This window comes from Strix aluco, chromosome 5 (genome assembly GCF_031877795.1).
Source record: "Strix aluco isolate bStrAlu1 chromosome 5, bStrAlu1.hap1, whole genome shotgun sequence".
Classification (NCBI taxonomy): Eukaryota; Metazoa; Chordata; class Aves; order Strigiformes; family Strigidae; genus Strix; species Strix aluco.
This window is the reverse complement of record NC_133935.1, coordinates 76,960,427-76,983,429: the sequence shown is the minus strand read 5'-3', so window position 1 is coordinate 76,983,429 and position 23,003 is coordinate 76,960,427. Positions and strand designations below refer to the sequence as shown.

The window sequence follows — 23,003 nt, the reverse complement described above, 5'->3', positions numbered from 1 at the left end:
AATGCATTTTTTGGAAATGCAGTTACGTGGGAAAACTCAGCTATAAAGGTGAGTCTCCTTTCTTTTGAATTCTTAGCTTAACAGAAATAGAGCAAGAGGTAAAGACCACATTCCAGAACTCAACAGGATCAGCAAATTAGCATGATATGAATGGATTTGCTTTTCTCTGCTAAATGCTTTAAATGGCCATTTGCTAACTATTATGGGCTACAGTCACTCTGAAAGACAGAGCTTTCCTTAGATATCATTAGGAACCTCAAGTATTTTGCAAGTCAGATAGCATCCTGATACAATGAACAGTGAATCATGGTGTGGGGAGATGGGAACCAACACCTGTATTAATAAAAGTCTGCAGTAAAAAGTATTCAAAGAACACCAAAAATAAGTAAAGAAAAATAGGTCTACACAAGAGGAATTCTATGATTTTGGCTTGTTCAGACTATGTTGGCAGCAGGTATCCTTGGACGGGAGAGAAAATGCTGTAGACTGACAACTTCTAGAACACAGAATTGTAATTTCCAGTTCATATTTGCAGATATTGATTTTAGCCAGAAACATTTCAGTTCAGATCAGCCTCTCTGCCAATGGTGGATTTCACCAGTGATGCTTGTCTCTTTTGGGGGTTGTCTAACAGTGCACCTAACAAATTCCCTGTTCTTTATGCAAGCCATCTTTTTGCACTCATCTTTGAAATTTTTACATACTAAATTCTAGTGCTGGATGAAGTTGTGGCACTACAGTTTCACAGTGAACACCTCAACAGCAAGTTAGAAGAACCTGATGGATTGATTTACGTAATGAAGCTTCTTTTCCATATGATATCAGTACAGAGAAATTACAGGCATACAGAAAAAAACTTAACTACTCGGCACACAGAATTCTTAAAAAAAAGATAAGGCTGCAAGTATCTTTCAGAACAATTAACTATTCTGAACAAAGCAGTCTTAAATTTCATAGGCTTTCCATCTGCCCTGTTAGAAGTCATACCAAGGCCTGTTAGGTCACAGTCCCGAAAGACTGAAACATAGAAGCTGCTTAATCTGCAGATAAATTTTAAAAAGTTTTGAAAGAATGATTTACAGATTCCACCTTCCAATACAGGATGGTGTGCACACAGGGTTGAGTGCAAGAGCATCTATTAAGCACTTGCCTCAGGTGCTAAAATTCACAGTACTGTCCATGGTCTGACTACTCAAAAGAACCATATTGTGCTTATGCAAGGTAAGTCAGAATCTACAATGAACTAAAAAGAAATACAAGGCAGTGCTAAAAGAATTGACGTTTGTAACAGCTGAATCCACCCCTCTTATCTAAAGAATGAAGTTGTTAGAGAAATGCTTTAGTGACTTGCCATTATTTAAGGAAAACAGACTTTAATGAGATTACAAGGTGACTATGCCACATTAAGACAGATCACTGAACTAAATGCAAAGCATTGAAGACACTCTACTAAGCTATGTTATATTGCTATATTAAACAGATAGCTTTCTGAATGGTTTATCTGCAATTGTGCAAATGTATGGACTGATGCAGGGTCGTTTCATTAACACAATACATTTTTGAAAACTAGCGTTGCTACATTTGCTATGTTCTGCTTCTTTCAGACTATTTAAGCAAAGAACATGATTTCAGTACCCATATAAAATGGGATACAGGCCAAAAGGACACCAGATATTTATTATGATTGCTTTCACTTCTTTTTTAAGTCTATACAAGCTGTTCGTTCCAGTCCCCAGCATTGCGAAAGACACTGAATTTGACAAATATTTTTTTGAGGCAGGGTGAGTGTTTACAAAAATATGATACATATCTGGAAAGTCTCACATATTACACACTTATTAAAACCAACATGTATTTTTTATTATCCCCTTTTCCTGTTTTCCGGGGGCTGTGAGATTGCGGGGGTAGATAACGATACAGATTTCATGTTACTGTACTACATGACTAGGTAAATTGCACTTGAAGGGATTCTATTACAGCTGTTATTTTTAGAAATCTTCAAGTGGTCTGAGTTGCTAGATTTTTATATAAAAAACACAGGAAAAATAAGTAGGGATGGAAACAAATTAGAAGACAAATGAAGACCCTTCGCTTTCTGATCAAAAACTGTCAAAAACATCATAACCTCTAATGAGGTCTTCTACTTGGGTATACTATCATGCAAGTGACAATGCTCATTGCCCATTTAATGTTCTACAATGGAATAATGCCATCTTAAAAACATTTTAAAAGTTACTCCCATTAAAATTTAAAAATAAAAAAGTATTCCTTAGAAGTGTTCCTTACCTTCAGAGACATGTTTGAGGGGAAGTCCTGGGGTAACAACTTATAAATGCAAGTCAGCCACCTAGCTCTACTTGGTTCTCAAATAGTGATGGCTGTACCCATAGGAAGATATTTCATACTTGGATACATTAACAATACCTTAAATTGGAGTCATTACTTCTATCAATGCTAATGCTAATGTTTTATAATTCTGTACTAAGATGCTTTGTCCGTAAGAAATGTTTAATTATCAGAAGAATATTTCTACAAGATAAAGCGTTCTTTGAAGACAGTAAATGATCAGACTCAACTTCTGAAATAGCCTATAGAAACAGGATGAAGATGACTTGATATTTGCATTTTAGATTGAATCAATAATCAAACCTATGCTAAGCACTTTATAGAGAAGGCTAAAATGAAGCTCAACCTCAGAGAATCTAAACACACACAGCAAAACAGGAAAGAATGAAAAAATCAAGTACACAATATTGCACAGCTAGTCATGTTTATGTACCTTCATCTTCGTATAATCAAGCCTTTTATGCCCTTAGTTCATCTTAAAAGCTCTTTTCAATGTTATGTAAGAGTATACTTCAAGTCCTTCCAGTAACTCATTAAGCCTATCTCCTAAGGCACCTAAAATTTAAACACCTGCTGTAAAGGTGTTTAAATGTACAACATTAAGGCCTTCAGAAGTATTTAGCTGTGAAGTTACACGTTTTATAGCAGTGTAATCATATGTCCTTGTAATGGACTTTATAGAACTGTGATCATAACAGCCATATACCATAACAGTCCCAATAATCAGTACAGACTGGAAGTAGCTACCTGCATACAAATTCTTTGAGAGTATAGAAGACTTTAAACCCATCTACAATAGGGAACTAAACAAGAAACATTAGAAAGTGAGTGTGAAAATGGGTAGGTCCTCAGAATTCTGAAGACTTCTGGAGGCTTGGCTAAGGACTACTCTCCTTAGGTTTGTGAGAGATTTATTCCCATTTACCAGCTATTATTTTATGGATGAATATGGATTTTGTATACTTAAACCCTAAAACAAGGAAACAAAATATATTTCCACAGTACTGATGGCCCTAAAACATCAATATTACAGTACTTGCTATGAATTTACATGAAAAAAATATTTTCCATGAAGATACTAAACAAATATATTATATACATGCTGACAACAATCTCTACACAATCTAAATGCAGATGCAATGTGAGTTTTACTGAGTTTTCTTCTCATCCTTCCTGATCAGTAGGAGATAGAATTTTATTACATTTATACTATCCTAGGCTTTCATCATGAATGTCTTTGGACATAAAATATTTAAAATATTAACATTATTTTGTAAATCCCACACCACAGGAAACAAGTCACATTCTCCCATCACTAAATAAAGTACTACCTTAAAGTACAACACATATTTTAATTCAGTTCTTCAGGAAAACGTATTTACTCTTTCATACAGCACTAGCAAACATTTATAAGCCTCCATCTCTCCAAGTGAATTTAAAGGGAAGCATCTGATAGAACAGCTATATAACATGGCAGAAAATGGAATGTTTTGAGATTTAATTTACATATAAAATATCTTTACAAAAAGCTTCCAATAAAACCAAAGCATTTACTACTTAATATCTGCACATTTATTCTGAGTTATTACAGGAGTTCCACTGACTCCCACACCCATTCAGAAAATTAAGCCAAGCCTGGGGAATTTTTTTCAGAAAAAAAAAAAGGGGGGGGGGGGGAATCAAAGTTGTGGTTAGACAAATTTGTTAAATTACGTCGTTGAAAGTCCATCTTCTAGAACTTTACAGAAACCCTAACAGACAGATGAACATGCAGCACGATTTACATACTTAAAATGAAGATCTTTGAAAGTAAAGTGAGTTTCTACTATTCCTGTAGTTTTCACTCTAGTCCTGAGAACATCCTGTTGGGTTGGAATGTAGCTGGTTTGTGCTATCCTGTCCAAGTCATTCAGGTAACTGAAAGTAAAAATAAATACTGCTTTCAGTTATTCATAAAATAATAACAAGATAATTACAAAGAATTACAGAAGTTCTAGGTCCAATTCATTATACTGTGCTTGACTTCTATAAATAGCTTTCTCTAAGAAAAAAAGACACATCATTCTCCTCAATTTTCCAAGGTTTTCTGAAATAAGCTTTAGAGACATAGAAGATATTTCATCCTAGAAGAAAGAAAACTTATGCAATTGACTCCACTACAAAGAATTCTTCTTTTGAAATCCCCAAATGCAAACATGGTTCCACATACACCAATGTTATTTGCACTAACTAGAAAAACACCTTCATCTTTGTAACCTACCGAACAACAAGTTACTTTGAACGATAACCAAAGTCCAAAATTACCGTGGATTTGATAATAGCTACAAAAAGAACAACTCAGTGTTTGGGCCAGAATTAATGTGTTTAAGAAAATGCTTAATACATAACAATTAACTTTCTATTGAGAATTTCTAAACGCACACATTTTTTACAATAGTATACTTTCCTTGCCAAAATCCTTGTGATGCAGGCCAAGCAGCCCAGCGTTTCTAAAAACTATACAAATATTATTTGTGTTTTTCCTTATAGCAAATAGGGAAGGCATTATGTTCTTCTTTCCTTGTAACCAGAAGTTAGCAATTTTAAGAATACAAGTGTATTGCTAGAACAGTTTTCTTATGAAAATGGAGGCAGAGGTATCTAAAACAACAAAACAGAACAGAGGAGGTTACCAGAGTAAAGTGATCCTCCAAATGAAGCGCTCCATATTGAAGAAATTTTATACAAGTGCTATCTTTTAAGTCAAGAGATCTGCCATCGTGACCTCAGCTTGTTGCTGTCTACCCTCTGTACGCTTAGAACAACTTCAGCAAACAAGTAACAATCATGCTGGAACTATCAGTGTTATTTCAATACAATTTGATCACATTTCTATTAGTTCAGCATGCCTGTAATTACATTACTCCAGATTACATTACTCCAGTAGTCTTCTCAGTTACCTCACCTGCATGTTGTTTATCTATGTATGGTTATTCTAAAGAACAGAAGTACCTTATTTTAAGGACAGGGAAAACTAACTTCAAGCACTACAAATTAATTCAGAATGATAAAGCTTTAAAAAATTGTGCGTTAGGCCAGTATCACTGCTATGCCATTCTTTAACATCTTACCTCTCCCTCGATGGACTCTTTTCCTTGACTGAATTACCATTACTTGCTGTCATCACATCTTATTTCTCACATCTTTGATTCCTATTTTATTTTTTTAATGAAGTACCCTAGCACAGAAGACACATCCCCATTGTTACCTTTGCTCGATGTATTTCTAACAGACCGTTAATTAACAAAGAAAACGCAGCAATGTTGAACCATAAGAGAAACTATTATGAATATGAAAGTAGTGTCCTTGGTAATACAGATTCACATCACGTAATCAAGCTTCTGGGACACGTTCAGATACTGAACGGGTACTTGAGTCATGTTTTTGTAATAAAAATGCTATTAAAGCACCTTAAAGCAGTTTTTATCTTCAAGAGGATGAAACTGGTCAGAACACGATTCCAATTCGTAATTACACTACACCTCTTCCTTTCCACCCTTGAAGCCCAGTTGGGAGCATTTTGACCCAAGTGGACAATATCTTTGTCCATTTACTTCTAAATTTTCCATCTACATGAGAGCAGAATTTTTCAAAAGATGAGACTTCCCTTGTATTCCTTTATCTATTACTTACAAGACAAAGAGAATCTTTGTCACATAGTACTTACTAGGCAGCAGAGTCATTAAGCTGGTATTCTCTAGATCTGTTGAAACAAGCTTGAACTCCACTGTCTTTCCACAGTCTCTTGATAACTCCAGCAAGCTCTGCAGTCATAAATCCTTCTTCTGCTGCTCCAGCTAACACAAAGAGTTGACGAGCATCATCCTTTAGGATGTAAACAGAAAGGGGAGAGACGGTTGAGAAATACAACAGAAGTATTATCACCTAAGAACTATATTCAGCAAATAAGTTACTTTCTTAACCCAGTAAATGTGAATGTGACCAAACAAAAAAATGTGAAGGAAAACAATTGGTTTTAATGGTCTGCATAGGATATTAATTCCCACGGTTTTCAACAACAGAAAAAGACTAGTAAACCAAATTTCTCATTAGCTGATAAAGCTTCTTCTGATGTCTTTATAACTTGAACTAAGCTTCTATAAACACTAGTAACATATTTTGTGCTCAAGTCTAACACTAACCTTATTTGCTTATCAAATATCACAAACTGGTTACAATGGTTACAATGCATACTAGAACCTTCAGAAATGCAGATGTATATTGATCGACTGAGGAAAACACATAAGCTTCAAAAAACAACTCTGAAAGTGACAAATGATCATTTCTTCCCAAAGCATGCATCAGGAAATAGAAAAATCCTTCTTAAAACCTTTTCAGATAAATCAGTTACAAATATCCATTACCTTAATTATTCTACAGAGACCAAGTTTCCTAGGTAATGCAATATCAAGCAAACATCAAGAGTTTTAAGAGACCAAATAATGACTGTCTGTGAGAGTGAGGCTAATGGACTACAGGATGTCGATCCACCAGTCTCCTTTAACAGAATCTGACCAGTTGGCTAACATTCATCCAATTCTGACTGAGGAAACTTAAAAATGTTAGACCTGTAAGGCATTGGAAAAAAGAAGATAGCAGCTGGGTAAAGAGATCCACATTAGTACTCATGTGGGTAGTCGCTTGACCTTGGTTATTTGTTGTATGTGATCTAATGCCAAGGTATGTGAGCCAGAAAAATCAGCGTACTTGTGGCTTGTAACTGCTACCCACAGCATGTACTGTTTGTCCAATAATTGAAAGAGAACAGATGATACTGGAAAGGAGTAAGGAGAAAAAGACTTAGGCACATCAGCTGAGAACTGAAAGTGTTTCAAGAAAGAGGAGGATTAAAGAAAGCAACATATAAGGTTATTCTCACAAAACATTAAGTGAAGATACAGATACAAATCTGTAGAAAACTCCGGTTCTGTCACCTTTGCTGTTCAAACAATAAGCTGTGAGAAAAACATTTTCAGGATAAGAACAGAAAGTAATGATCCTTCTAAAGATACTGTCTGCTGTGGACTTCATAATCATTATGACAGCTAACAGGGAAACTGTTTACAGATGGATTAATACTGATATTCACAGCTTGAAAGCTAAAAGCTTACAGTTCAGTCAAGTCAATGCAAACTTGAAGAGATTTATATATAACTATATGTATGTAGTTATACATATGAACAACAGGTATCTGATACACAGTTCAAAGTCTTTTGAAAGCTACAGTAGTAACAAATCTAAAAATGGGTATTTGTGAAATTAACAGAATACTGATTACTGTACTTGCACAGGAGAAATTATGGCCAACTAATAAAAATTCAATGGATTGCACTAATAATTACATAAAAAACCAGAGCAGTAAAGATCAAAGGACTGGATAGTCAGATCACACAGACTGTAGTTTGAGCAATACGCCTGCATAAAAGAAACCTGAATGACAATTCTGGTCTTGAATATTGTTTGTGGATGCAAATGCCAAGGACCTACAACTCACAGAAGTAGCAGACCTTGAGGAAGAGCCCATATATTAAGACACATGGTGGAAACAGCTTAGAAACTGACAGTCAATTTTGTCATGATTAATTATGCCATTTTATACCTAACATGGTCTGACTTTCAAATATACAAAATTTACTCTGTTTCAAATAACTCTAATATCTACATGCTCTAAAATGGGAGGAAAGGGAAAGGGGAGGTAGAACGAGAATCAATTTCAGCTTTTTAGAAGCCTAAACATTAAAATAAAAAGCGGTCTCTGTTACCCCCATACTCCCTTCTCTAAGGATGGCAAGTACTATAGAAACCACCAGGGATGTAGTATGTAGTGATCAAGTCCTATTTTCGCTATTAACCAATGCTAGATGGTTTTCTTTAATTATACTGGAATGAGGTAGCTTCCTCTTTAGGTGTCATAATTTTTATACCAGATTTCAGAACAGAGATAATGTAAAGAAACTAGTTTACCCATCTCTCTAGCTAATTACAGCAAATCTCACATTCAGAAAGTGGTCCATAGTCCTTTAAAGCACATTCACTATACGTCTGTCAAAACACAGTTTCTACCTGAGTACTGAAATGTCCTGTAGGACAAAGGAAGATACAAGAGTCTTGAGACTGACCAGTACTGAAGCTGCTGCTGTGCTCCCTTGTTTCAATAGCTTTAAAAAAGTTCAACTCACTGCTTTACCATTAGTCTTCGGACAGAAATAAGAGTTTATGATTTTCCAAACAAAATTATCCCGTTTAGAGTAAAACCCTAAGAAATTTAAGAAAAAGAGCCTGAATGTAACAGCAGGAGTTACGTTCTAAGGGCTTTTTTTGCTGAAAAACGACATAATTACAATAAAATAGAATACAATTTAAAAGAGTATATTATAATAATCAAGAAATAACGATACTTTTTTTTTTTAAGTGAGACTGATGTATAACACAAGCTCTGAATTCCTTTTTCCATTTCTGACCTTATAATTAGCAAAAATCTAACACTGATGTTCCATAGCAGTGTTACTCTGAAAAAGGCATTTGGACCACCAAGACCTGCCTAAGTGCAAAGGGATGAACAGCTACCCTTACAAAAGTTTGACTCCTCATTTATATAGCTCTCAAAAAAAAAAAACCCCACACTCAAAAAAAACCCCTAAAAAAGAATCAAAAAACCATCAAATTTATATCATATATAAAACAGCCCTCAAAAGCTTCTTGTTAGTCATTTTATCTAACACCTAAATTTACTCCTCCTCCGTTTTCTCCTACTATGTATTTAGTAACATGGGTCTACCATCTGCCTCTTTCCAACATAACTGCCAGACTCCAGAGAGGACTTCATGGCACAAATACTGAACTAACATGCGATAAGATACTGTTGCTGCCCTGGAAAACTTTGGCCTTAAGGGAAGACAACAGAAAGGAATAACCAATGAAAACAAAGCTTTTACTAGTAATGGTTACAACTGAAGAGGTTTTAGGTAGAATTAATGTACATAAAATAACAACTATCAAAAGAGCAAAATTAAAACTAACTAATAATTCACAACTGCCTATCAGATTTAGACTTCAGATACAACTTTATGACCCACCTTACTTAATGTTATGAACGTTTGTCTTCCTTATGACAACCATACATAACGCATTTCACAAGGTCACTGAAGGTATACTCTCTAATAATTATAAATTCCTTTTTAAGCAGTCACTAAAATCTTGACCACAAGACTTTGTCATGAAGAATTTACATGCTGTTTCTTAAGACCCTCCTCTACTTCCAAACTGTAATTCAACTTTAACATAACAGAAAGAACTTAATTATGACAAAATATCCCTCTGACTACCTTACATACTTATTTCAATACATGAACAGCAAAAAAGCCATCTTTCCTGCAAGAAAGCCATAATGTGTCTAGTTCCTGCTTCAAAAACTGTACTGGTGAGCATTCCATATTCTGGCATTGATTTCTATAGAAAGAAAATAAAAGCACACATCCCAAACTAAGTTTCAGTGCTATTCAGACCAACAACTTTGGTGATCAATTTCAGCACTACAGCACAGAGTGTACTGCTGTAACCAGAGAAGCAAAACCACTTAAGTTAAGCATTTTACAGAGAGATACAGAGCATCTAACCTTCTGACCAGACATGGACATAATCAGGGTCACCCCAGGTAACAGTATAGGGTTAGGACTGGAGAAGCAATAAGCCAAAGAATCAATTCCGCAGACCAGCTTCAATAGGTGGAATGGCAAATACACCCATCAGAGATGTGTATGCAGGACACTGGATGAAATGAGATGGAAAAGGTGCAGAGAAGGTTAGGAAAAAGTCTCCTATTTCCTGGGAAAAATCCTTAGTCCATATGGTATCATGGAAAAATGGAATACCAGCAGCAGGGCTACCCCCATGTGTCTGCTTCAAGTAAAATAAAGTCCTCCACACTGGAAATCAGTATGAAACAGGATCAAGCTCACAAACTGGACATGTTTTAGGCATCACTGTGCCTATGACCTCATAGAGAAGTGAAGACAATAGCTAGATGCTTACCTATTTAAGCTGTGTTTTTTAAGGAACATGAAGATGCCTAACTTAAATGAATTACAGAACATAATAGCCCACTAGTCCATACAAATAAAGAGACATGACTGCATAGTTTAATGTTTTTCAAAAACTCCTTAAAACTCAGATGTTTATTTCTCCAGATTTAGATAGAATTTGGAGAACTGTATCTAAACCAAATAGCTGTTGTGAATCAACCCAGTGCTGATTGCTCTGTAGGTCACCTTGCCACGTAAAGACCAATGCCACTTAGTTTTCAATCAAACTTTATAACCTACAAAGATGATTTTTTGGATATCAAAAGATTTTTTCAGGAAATAGAAACAGTCAAAAATTGAAAATGAATTAACATTTCAGTTGTGTATCTGTGTGTGTACTTCAACTATGTGTGTCCTTCAATACTCACAGCCCTGGTTGAATCACCAAAGTCTATCTTCAACCTCCCCATTGCTCTAATGATAGCAATAATGGACTGAATGGTGTTACTGTAGACAACAGCTTTGTACTGTTTACATTCTTCTTCTGAATAACCAGCTTCATGGATAATCCTACAGAAGAAAAAAAAATAAATTCTCTATTCAAATAAAAAAAAAATATTTCTCTATCACAGTATTTCACCATACTTACTTCATTTGTTTGACAATTGTGCTTTTCCCTGATTCACCAGCTCCTGAAAAATAAGTGTGTGAAAATTCATTAGACTTTTAGTAATCTTAGAAAATACATTTAATTTCTACACTTCAAATGCCTAACCAATATAAAAACCTTCAACAGTTAAAAGTACATTTGTTACAAATTAATTTTTAATATCAAAATGTATCTTGAGCTAGCAGTTTCAAAATCAAGATATTTTAAGAGCAAATCATGCAGCTCTAAAAAGTCTTTTCTTTTTATAGAAGCAAGCATAATCTTTAGAGTCTGCTGGTGTTTCTAATGCAAACATGATCAGTTGTTCAACTTCAAAGGGGTCTAAAGCTCAATTCCTCTGCCTTTTTAATCAACACCTAACCAAAAACCTCCTTTATGAGTTCTTCACACTGTATAATGGTCTTCAGTGTTGCAAATGAACATTTTCAAACTCTTCAGGGTTCTAGTCCTTGCAACCATCTTTTGGTCCTTGTAATAATAAACCAACACAGTCAGACTACTTTTTGTTGGAACAGATTGCATGAGATTTGCCAGACATGCTGATACCATTCTCAATGCTTAACAAATAAAAAAAAAAAACCAACATTATGTTAAAATACAAAACTTACAAAAACAATCAGTATGTGTGTCAGCATACAGGGGAAAAAAAAAATGCAGTTTTTGCTGTCTCAACCACCTTCGTTTACCTTCACTTTCTTTAGTCTACCTCATTCTCTGAAAAAAATACGGAATTCTTAGAGCTGAGAGCTAATCCCTTCAGACAGCATGCTCCCAGTTTGTCTGTGACTTATGCTGAATTCTCCCTCTTACATTTCATCTTTCTCAGTATGGTTTTGTATAAGTGAGTATAATCTTCACACAGTCTACAGGTGCACACAAATTATCAGTTGTCCAATTCCAATATAACCAAAGAAAACTCTCTTCTTTAGAGGTCCCTGTGACCACGGGAAGCCACTGATAAAGGTTGTATTTATTAATCTTCAAAAAATGGGCAGGAAGGGGAATGTGAGGCATTATGAGAAAGCCAGCCTCACCCTGATCCTCAGACTACCTACACAGCAAATACTCCTGGAAGTCATTTCCAGGCACATGAACGAAAAGAAGATGATTGGGAATTGCCAGCATGGATTTACAAAGTGCAAACTCCACCTAATTTGATAACTTTTTATGAGGAAACAGCTGATTTTGGGGATGAAGGACACCACTGGATGTAATTTACTTTGACTCTAATAAGGCTTCCAATGCCACCTCCCATAGCATCCTTGTACCAAACTGGACAAATATCAACTTCAGGGTGTCTGAAAATCTGTCAAGACAGCCAGACTTAAAGGTTTGTGGTCAACAGTTTAAAATCTAACTGGAAGCCAGTTAGAGAAGGCAATCTTCAGGAGATGATACTGGGCTAATACAGTTTATCATCATCATCAGTGACCTGAGAGCCAGGATGGAATGCACCCACATCAAGTCTGCAGGCGACATCAGCCTGGGAGGCCATGAAGTGGTCACAGTGTTGGAGAACAGAGGGTCCTCAACAAGCTAGAGGACTGAGCTGACAGGAATCTCATGACAGTGAATGGAGACAAATGTGAAGTCCTGCAAGTGGCACAGAATAACCCATGCAACAATACAGACTTGGTGTTAATGGGTTTGGGAACAACCTTGCAGAAAACTGTGCAGATCAACAACCTGAAGAGTCAGTAGTGGGCCCTTGTGGCAATGAAGGTCAACCACATACCAGGCTGCAGCACTGGGTCTGGCTGGGATGGAGTTAACTTTCTTCACAGCAGCCCAATGGTGCTGTGCTTTGGGTGGCTAAACCAGTGTTGATAACACACTGGAGTTTTTGCTATTGCTGAAGAGTGCACACACAGAATCAAAGCTTTTTTCTCTTTTCCACCCTGTCCCCAACCCTGGCGAGCAGGCTGGGAGCGGACAAGAAGCTGAGAAGGGACATAGGCAGGATAACTGACCAAAGTTGACCAAAGGGATAGTCCATACCACAGGATGCCGTGCTCAGCAGTAAAAGCTCGGGGAAAGAAGGAGGAATGGTGGACATTTGTGTTTATGGTGTTTGTCTTAACCTTTGTTTGTCATAGTCTTTGGAGGGGTGGCTGTGGTGAAAGGTCTAGAGCACAAGTCTTATGAGGAAAAGCTGAGGGAACTGGGGTTGTTTAGCCTGGAGAAAAGGGGGTTCAGGGGAGACCTTACTGCTCTCTACAACTACCTGAAATGAGGTTGTAGCAAGGTGGGTGTCAGTCTCTTCTCCCAGGTAACAAGTGATAGGACAAGAGGAAATGGCCTCAAGTTGTGCCGGGGGAGGTTTAGTTTGGATATTAGGAAAAATTTCTTCACTGAAAGGATTGTTAAACACTGGAACAGGCTGCCCAGGGAACTGGTTGAGTCACCATCCCTGGAGGTATTTAAAAGACCTGTAGATGTGGCACTTAGGGACACGATTTAGCAGTGTTAGATTAACAGTTGGACTTGACGATCTTAAAGGGCTTTTCCAATCTAAATGATTCTATGATTCTTCCCACACAACCGTTATGCATGCTGATACTTTGCTTTCCAGGAAGCAGCCAAGCATCTGCCTCCCAATGGGAAGCAAGGAATTAATTCTTATTTTTGCTTTTCTTGTTTGTGTAAGCTTTCGCCTTCCCTGTTAAAATGTCATTATCGTGATCCACAAGTCTTCTCGCCTTCCTTCTATTTTCTGCTTATCCTGAGGGAGAGGAGTGATCAAGCAGCTGTGTAGCTGTTTGGGTTGACCCTGGCCAACAGCTACCACTGCTGCACTGGCAAAACTGCAATCAACAAGTCAAAAGAAGCGGTTATTCCCCAGCAGTCAGTATTCATGATGCTGTATCTGAGTACTGCGTACTGTTACCCCCTCAGGACGCAGTAAATGAGCTACTAATAAACTAGACAAAAACCAGTAGGTCACTTACTGCATGAGGGTGCTGGTGCACATGGCATAACAGGAAAAGCTACACGTAACAGGGTTTTTTAATCCTGGAAAGATTGCGGGGGGGGAGTTAGGCAACCAAGAAGCTGCAGCACAGGCAGTTTCACAGAGGTATAAGGGAGAGGCTGGGAACCAATCCCCATGGAAGAGGTTAAGCACTGGAACTAATTGCACATAGAGGAAGTACAAAAATCAGCCCTGGAGATCTTCAAGATTCAACTGGAAAGGCTCTGAGCAACCATATCTATTTTGATGTTAGCCTGGGTTTGAGCCAAGCGTTGAGCTAGTTGACCTCTAGAGGTTTCTTCCAACTTAAATTATTTTTTGATGTCAGTATAACAGAATATTTCTGTACTTTGACTACTGTACAGTAATGCCTTTGGGATATTCCTCCTATTAAACCAAATATGTAGCTTCATGACAGGCTCAAGCCGATTTAAGACTGGCTGCCAAAAGCTGTCCCACCTCCTCCCCGTCACTGCTACTGATGTGGCCAGACTTCGCTTCCTCCAACACACAGTATAACAAGTGTTAGCACCAACAGAAGCTAGTGTGCTGAAGAATTAAGCAGCTAAGGAATAAAGTAGGCCTGTCAACATCAACCTAAGATTGCTTAATGCTATCTTTACCTAATGTCCAAGTAAAAGACCATTTTTTTTATAAACTTGCAAGTTTCTTTATAGAGTAGCAACAGTTCTCAGACTCTGAGCTACCATGCAAGTTCAATATCAGTATATTAATATAAACAGACAACAGTACAAAAATGATTTGTTATCGTGACACCCAAAGCATTTATAAACCAAATTAACACTTAATCTGTAAATACCTAATTATGCACTTAAGCACAAATAGGTGTCAAAAGTTTAAAGATTAGCTTTATGAATGAAATTACTGTCTTTTGCTTTGGGTTAGTATTTTTATTCAAACAATTTGAAGTATATACCCTGCATTCAACATCAATTTTAGAGCTATTAATATTACAACAGCATTTAATTTACATAATCTTGTGAAGTGGTCTGTTAAAAATTTGCCACATTTGACTAACCAAGCAGGTCAGTGTCAGGGCTAGTCACAGTATCAAAATTTACTTGTTTTGTAATACACTTTCTACTAAGTTCTTCTCAAGTCAGATATGCATGTTTCTCTACGGTGCTGGAATACACATGTACCAAATACCTAGAATTCTCATAAAGGGTCTCTCAGTAACATAACCACAAACACTCATAACAAGTACGAAAAAAAAATTAAGTCATTTATTACAGAGTACCTAACATCAACAGTGAGTTCCTGGAAGATGCATTCCCCCATTTTATTTAATGCAAAATAGAAACAGCTGTGTTTGGTTTGGGTTTTTTCTTTAACTGCATGCTAAAATGCCTGCAGCTTGCCTAATAATCTCTGCAAAGTATGTAAAAAAATTACACCTTTCAGTCCCATACTAAAAGTAGAGTCATTATTTTTGCACTCCTGAATGCAGAGCTCAGACAGGTTTTCTGATGGATGCATTTGTAAAATTTCCTCCTTTATCTCAGTGTAAGTTGCCCATAAAGCAAAATGAGAACTAACTCTAGTTTAGAAAGTTTTAGACAGGAGCAAGCAGTGTTCAAGTGACAGCTGCATATAAAATGTCAGAGCTAGATGTACTGTCACAGACAAACCCTACCCAAATTTAGACAGACTTGATTGTATATTCCTCAATCATCTAGTAAAGGATGCTATTTATTGCCTAATACTTAAGAATGATACTTGACTTCAGCTTCACCACTGCCAATAATTTGAATAGACAGTCTTTATTGGCTCAGTCACTATTTATGTATAACATAAAAAGTATTAATAAAAAGACATGACAGTTCTGCTCTCACTAGAAAAACAGCAGTGTATCAGTTCTGAATTTGTAAGAATGGTGGGCATTTTTTGTTTGCTTAGTTTTAAATGCAAGTTTAAGTTAACTGTTAGGTCATCACTTTGACAAAAGAAAGTTTTAATAACTGATGAGTATTTTCATCTCTTGCACACTTTGTGTCCTTTATGCACTCCTCAGAAAAAAAAAAAAAAAAACAGAGGGCAACACATCCTATGAAAAATCCAATTTTAAGACTTTTATTCTCATAGTTCAGTAGGAATATAACTTCAACTAAGTCTAATACTCTTACCACACCTGCCTGCCAGAAAGCAGATAGATCCTTATGCTTCATTATACAGACTGACAAAGTGTAGAAGCAAAGCATGTCCAACTTAATCAGCACAATTTAACACAAGAAATGGCAGAACCACATTTTCCTCCATGGATTCTACTATAATCTGACGGGTCTTCTGCCTCAAAGTTTAGTAACCAGGCTCTACCTTCACATGTCAATACTTCCACAGCTAGTATTGGTGCCATCCAAAGCAGTCACTTACCTGGATCCAGCATGAGTTATGACAGCACTCAGTGAATTCATACCCAGCACCTAAACCCAGGCCTATGACTACCCCTTCTGCACCATCCATGGCACAGTTAATCTGAAGCTCAGCCTATAAGAGAGACTTAATTTGTATTATAATTTTTCTCTCAAAGCCAACTTTCAACTTTGGAAATAGAGGTAAAAATCAAAGCATCTTCATGTTCAAAAAACCAACCAAAACCAACATTTAACAGACCAACCTCACATATAGTACTCTGAAGAAAATAAATAGGGCTAGCAAAGCTCAAATAAATTTAAGGAACAGCTACAGCAATATATGATTCTCCAAACTGCTATTTGGCCAGTTCCACAAGAACTTACTAAAAAATACAAAAAAGACAGACTTCATTGGACACGATCTTAAGGGTCTTTTCCAACCTAAAGGATTCTATGATCCTATGACTCACTATCATGAAATTGTAGCAAACATCATTTCAGACAGATTCAAAATATTCTTTTACTTTCCAAATGGAGCATGCCTGTGTTTAAAGAGAATTGAAATAAGTATTTTATAATTTGATTAAAAATAACAGGTCAGCAAAAAATGTTACTTTAAACTACTCAGTGTCTCATGATTTATTATCCCACACACTGCCTACATAGCAAACATTCCAGAATTACAGATTTCTAGAACAAATGTTTTATGCACCCAAGCACAGAAACTGTTGTTTGTAAGTGCTGAGATCTTAATAGTAACATTTCTACCTTGTGAAGCATTTGCTAATTGCTTACCGGAGAAACTTATCAAATACAAACAAAATAAAACACAATGCAAACTTTAAGTTCAGAGTATCCCTTTTTGGAGGAAACCAACTGTCAAGTACAACAACTCCTAATAGCACAAATATACTCCTTGAAACACTAACACGGAAAAAAATGTAGACTAAATTTTTTGGGGAAAAAACTAGATTAAGAGAAGAGTTAGATAAAAACTGAAGATTAGAACAGGGCTGGCTTTGAACTACCAAGTCAGACAAATGAACAAAACCCACAAACAAGTAGAATAGTTTTGTATGTTGCCAGAAGAGAGCTCAAGTATAGACACAAGCAATTAACATAGAATGTTCAACGGATGCTTGTCAGATTTTCAGACTGTGAAACAGGAGACATGCACCAGATTACCTTAAACATAGAGACACATGGGAAAGTTGAGATAAAACACACTGGCTCGTAGATTGGTGGATTCACCTACTGTAAAGTCCTTTCCCCACAACTCTCCAATCCAATCCTCTGTCAGATGTTATTCACAGCAGAAAGCACACGATGAATGATGCCTGTTCCTCAGCTGCCACTGGTCACAGCACAAGCTAAATGCCCAGTGACTTCTAGTGTTTCTGCTATGGGGCCAGTAATCTCTTACAAAAGCACACGGCAAGCAGATAACTTGGAATTATGACCTCTTAAATTTAATCACCTCATGACACATTAACAGACATGAGATTTAAATTAGAATTCAAGCTGCTAATCACTGTTACTGTATCCAAAATACATCAATGCTAGTACAAGAAACCCACAATGAAAACTTGCTGCTACACATCCACTAGACAGGTTGACCACTAAATAAAACATTTTCTGACACCAGAACCCACACCCTTCATCTCCCTGATTTTTTTTTTTTTTTTTTTTTTTTGTGTCTTGTGGCCTCACTCCCCTTGTTTGAAGCCACCCAGAAGTTACACTTCTTATCTACCACCACCTTGTATTCTTCTAATTTTTGGGCAGCTGTTACCACTGACAGAGTTTACGTTCCTTTTCCCGTTCCCAACTGTTTTCACATAGTCAACCAAAGGTTGACAGTACTCATTACTTACAAGGTGGCATTAGTCTTGGAATTTCCATAGCTACTGGAATTTGAATGTGCCAGGAAGCTTTGAATGTGTTAAGAAAGAAGCTGTGTGAATAATACCTGGAAGAAAATATTTCAGTAACTTAGCCATACAGCAATAGTGTAAACCCCAGATTACATCACTGGTTGAAACCACAGGAGTGACAGATTCTAAAATTATGACACTGACTCAGATAAAAGATCTGAGATAATTCTCAAAGTTTCAGTATCTGCATGCTGGCTTAGTTCTACAGAAGCAGCACCATTTAAACCTATAAGCCACTGTCACTTTTGTAAATTTTCTAACAAATCAAGAATTAATTACAACTAATTATTTCTTTCCTATGCCTTCAGTATTGCTCTTCATAGATATTTGAAATCCATAGGACACAACAAAATAGTCAATATATTATATATAAAACATCATTTAAGAAAACTGTTAATATAAAATGTTACCTCAAGAAGCAAACACATATTAACTCATGTTAGCATCCTGTGTGTTTATTCAGGCCTAGACCTCCAATAAACTGCTTTAAGTTTCTTAGATACCCAGGCTATTACTATAGTAAACACATAAGCAAGTGATAAAGACTGTATTAATTAGTTTAGTACTGAAACAAAGAAAAAGCAAGGGTTTATATTCAGTATAACCTCTGGAACTCAATGAATTCTAAAAAATAAAGCTTATGGTGAAACAAAGAGAGCACACACTCCATTTTGCAGACCTTAAGGTTAACTTTTATTCATATCTTTAGAAGTATCAATTGACTTTCCAGCTATTTCAAATTTTCTATTAGTGCTTAATATCTTTTTATGAAATCTTTTGGCTTTGAATTTGATGCATGTGATAAGCAGACACCATAGCAGAAATTTTATGTGCAGTTTTATGTACAACACACTTGAATGCATGCCGCTTTTGAATAAAAATATTTAGCTCTTCAAAATTGTTCTTATAGTTAATATTCCTCAACTGCTTCCAATTACTGGCTGTACAGCTACTGCTAGTAGGAACCCATTTATCAATATGTGTATCACTTACACCATAACCATATTGTGGACTCATTGCCTCGCTATAAAGGACCGTAATAGTACAAACCCAAGTGTCATATTTCAGAAACTGTGAAACGTTCAAAAGGAAATATGGTACCTTGGAATTGAATCTATTTTAAAAAGATGCATCTGTTGAGAATGTACAAGAGAACTCTTAAAAAACAGTATCATTGCCTTAGAGGGACAGCGCCATTGTACTTTGAAGCATTTTCTTCAGTTAAGATATATAGGAGTAGCTTCCTTTAGTTGAGGTGCCAAACCCAGAGGGACCGTGACAAGCCGAGACTGAAAAGTTTGGAAATAAACCTATTACCTATGCCAGAAATTAAATAAGGGAATGGATGCACATTTAAAAAGGAAAACCACGTAGTAATCATGCTAGCTGCTGGATGTATGCCACATCCCCAGTGGCTGAAAGATTTGTGGCTCCAGATTTACCTAACAGGTCAATTATGAAAGCAGCTTGGTCAGATTATCAGCTGACTACTGAAATGTATCAAAGGCCAGCCTCCACATTACTATCCTTTATAAGATCTGGGAACCTCCTCAAAATTTGAAGTCCAGAAACTCATTAGTGTTTCTGATGGAATTTCACTAATAGCAAATAACTGGTCTTATCTTCAAAATTAAAACAAAGATTTACATCTGTTACTTAAAAAAATTAAAGTGGTTATCTTCTTCAATATGTAGTAGTACACTCAGAAACAATCACTACCTAATTTGAAATCATCATATGAAAGAACACGATTAAGGACCTAGAACATGAGTTTGAGTGGATATTGTATATGACCACACTACATGACATAAGTGCTGAGTGCTCCAACAGAAAGAACCACCTCCTTTGCTCTTACAACGTTTACCAAGACAGTTACTGTCAAATTCCGCCAATAGAGTACAGCATGCCTCATTCAAACCTCCAAATATTTATCTAATGAACCTCCAGAAATCTGGAGTGCCCTGACATTTTTCTTGACAGTGTGGTTGGCCTTCATGGCCTTTTACTGTTCACTGAGCTATAAATATGCTGTGCAAAGATGTTATGTTCAGTGACTGAGATACTAGAGAGAGAACTTCTACTACTAAGCAGACTATCATTAATCACGAAGATACTTTACAAAAAAAATCACCACTGCAGAGGCAGAATAACTGCATGGAATTCACAACATATTTTCATCTCGGGCTCCACTTGCAATTCAGAACAACACTACTGCTATATTATCTACAATTGTGACAGATCCAACTGTCCCTGCTACCTCATATTACTGTGTAACTGTACAAAGAGTCAGGAAAAATTAGAAAGCAAAGTGTGTGCTCCTATCAAAGCAGGAAGAAGATCTCTCGCGTAAATCTCAACTGATTTTATTCAAAGTTCTACGTGTCATGTAACACCAAGGCATTATTTGCAAATGACATAAATGGGGTACTGTCAAAGTTTATACCAGGGCAAATGCAGTTATACTAAAAGTCAGCCCATTATTGTAAAAGTAGTACAATAAACTTTAGTTCACATAAATTCTCAGTCTTCATCCGCACCTAACTTAACAGTTTTTCATCTTGTAGCTTGAGGACTAAGATCCACAAAAACAAGGAGGACAAGCATATTGATAGTTGACCTAAATTGACTACAAAAAGGCCTCCACCAAAAACTTGTAAGGCTTTACAAACTCACACAGTTGAAATGTTAAATGAAAAGATCTAGCTATCCAGACTGATCTTTTTCAAAAGCAAACATTTTCAGAACTCTTATTTGTATTTGAACCAGGAAAGAAAATTCATGTGTACACTCAACCATGTTCTTGTGTTACATGCACTTTCCACAAAGCTACATACAAGCACAATATTATTTGTGATTAACAGTACTAAAAGAAAAAAATCTGGCTTTTTTTATTGTTTAAACAAACTTCGTATTTAACTGGTCTCTAATTAAACTGAGAAACCTTTGAAGTATATGAAAATTTCAACCCATTCAAACATGCAGTTGCACCCAACAAGCCCAGAGCAAGGAATTAGATACCTACATAAATAGCAGCTTGTTAGGCCTTAAAAAAAGTATATTGTCAAAGCCCAATCTAATCGAACCCCAAAAGGTCCCATGTTCCAGAACAGCAGACAGAAAATAACCTAAGTAGTCTCCCATCTAGGAATTAAATGACAGCCTTTGCTAGCAAACACTGAGGCACTAAAGCATATTAGAAGGAATCCCTGTCAATGTCTTCAAGAGCTTTAGAAAGCATATAATGGTTTTGCCAAGAGTTTACCGGATTTATTAAGGATCAGTAACTGAATCTGCATACAGCTGAGAAAGACACTTTCAAAACATTTCAAGAAATATTTAACGCATCAGGAATACAAGACAACACTTAAATGACACTCAGCAGCTTATTTTCAGTCCACCCTTGTACAGTACATTGCTGGTAGATTCTGAAATCAACGAGCATTCAAAATAATATTTAATTAAATAAAAATCTATAAATACTCAAGACAATTGTTGTTTACTCTGAATTTTGTTATTGCAAAACATTTATCTCCAGTCATAGCAAGTTTTAAATTTGCATTCCAATACTACATTCACACTGCATGCTCTTTATAATATTAGTACAACTTTACTGTTTTAACTGGAGACTAATGGCTCCACTCTCTGTTTCGACACTGAGCTGGCAGTTATGTTTCTTGTCCACTACCATCCTGCATTTTTCACAAAGTGCTAGGTAGAAGAGGATTCTTCCTAGTTAAGCCTACAACCTATAAATTAGAATAGCATAAGGAAACGTAGGTCTGAGACTCCTTGGACTTTGAATGAAAACAAACTCCTACCTCCATTTTCTGATCAAATGCCTTAATCACCACGCTCCTTGAGAAAGACTGGCACTATCTCCTATTCCAGTAATGAGGTTTTAAAATAAGTGGGTTCTGAATAGGGTTTAACATGTCTACCAACTGGACCTTGCAAGTGAACACAATTTCGCATTATTCCTAACACTATTCTACAGTACACTGTGACAAAGAAATGCAGAAATTGAAAGACTATTCTGCAACCATTTTCCCCTCCACCCACTGCCATGCATTTCCAGCAGGCTATCTGCATAAGGCATGTATCTCTTCTCCTCAGCATGCTTTTATTCAGGTCCTAACCACACCATTATGAAGTACCAGTTAAACTGTCCACTTCGGCAGCAAAGTCAGTCCAAACCGGACAGCCAATCTGGCTATTAAACCAGCACAAAACTGAATTAAGCATTTAGAAGTGCCAGGGAAGAACAAAACTATTCAGTCAGATGCTGCAAGAGCACTCTCCTTCTGAGCAACACAGAGCTTCTAGAATGGCTCAACTGCTTATTAGACAACAGGCACTGCTATTTCCAGCATTCTGCTATGGATTTAGAAAGTAGGCAAGAACCTCTTGAGTTTTACTGGGAAATGTTAAAAAAAACCCCAGAGATTCAGAACCTCCTTACAATCATGATGGGTAACAACTCCTATTATGAGCTGAACAACTTAAACCAGCTTCATCCATGTAAAAAAACAAGTAGTTGTATGCAAGAAATTATTTTATCAACTTTGCAAAGGGAAGATGGCATACAGGTAGCCATTCGATGCCAACAGTATTTTCATTTCAAGAAACAGACCGTTTTAAATTCTAGAA

General features: G+C 36.5%; 1 protein-coding gene across 4 annotated transcripts in view; it reads right to left on the bottom strand.

Moving 5' to 3' along the window:
• GNAI1 (G protein subunit alpha i1) overlaps positions 1–23,003 on the bottom strand; it is a 37,190-nt gene that overhangs the window by 5,309 nt on the left and 8,878 nt on the right. For all 4 annotated transcript variants that reach the window (XM_074827904.1, XM_074827903.1, XM_074827905.1 and 1 more), the window contains 4 exons: positions 11,056–11,098; positions 10,835–10,976; positions 6,053–6,210; positions 4,135–4,263 (listed from right to left, as the gene is read on the bottom strand). In XM_074827904.1, the coding sequence (XP_074684005.1) occupies positions 4,135–4,263; positions 6,053–6,210; positions 10,835–10,976; positions 11,056–11,098 (472 nt within the window). The remainder of the gene's footprint in view (positions 1–4,134; positions 4,264–6,052; positions 6,211–10,834; positions 10,977–11,055; positions 11,099–23,003) is intronic.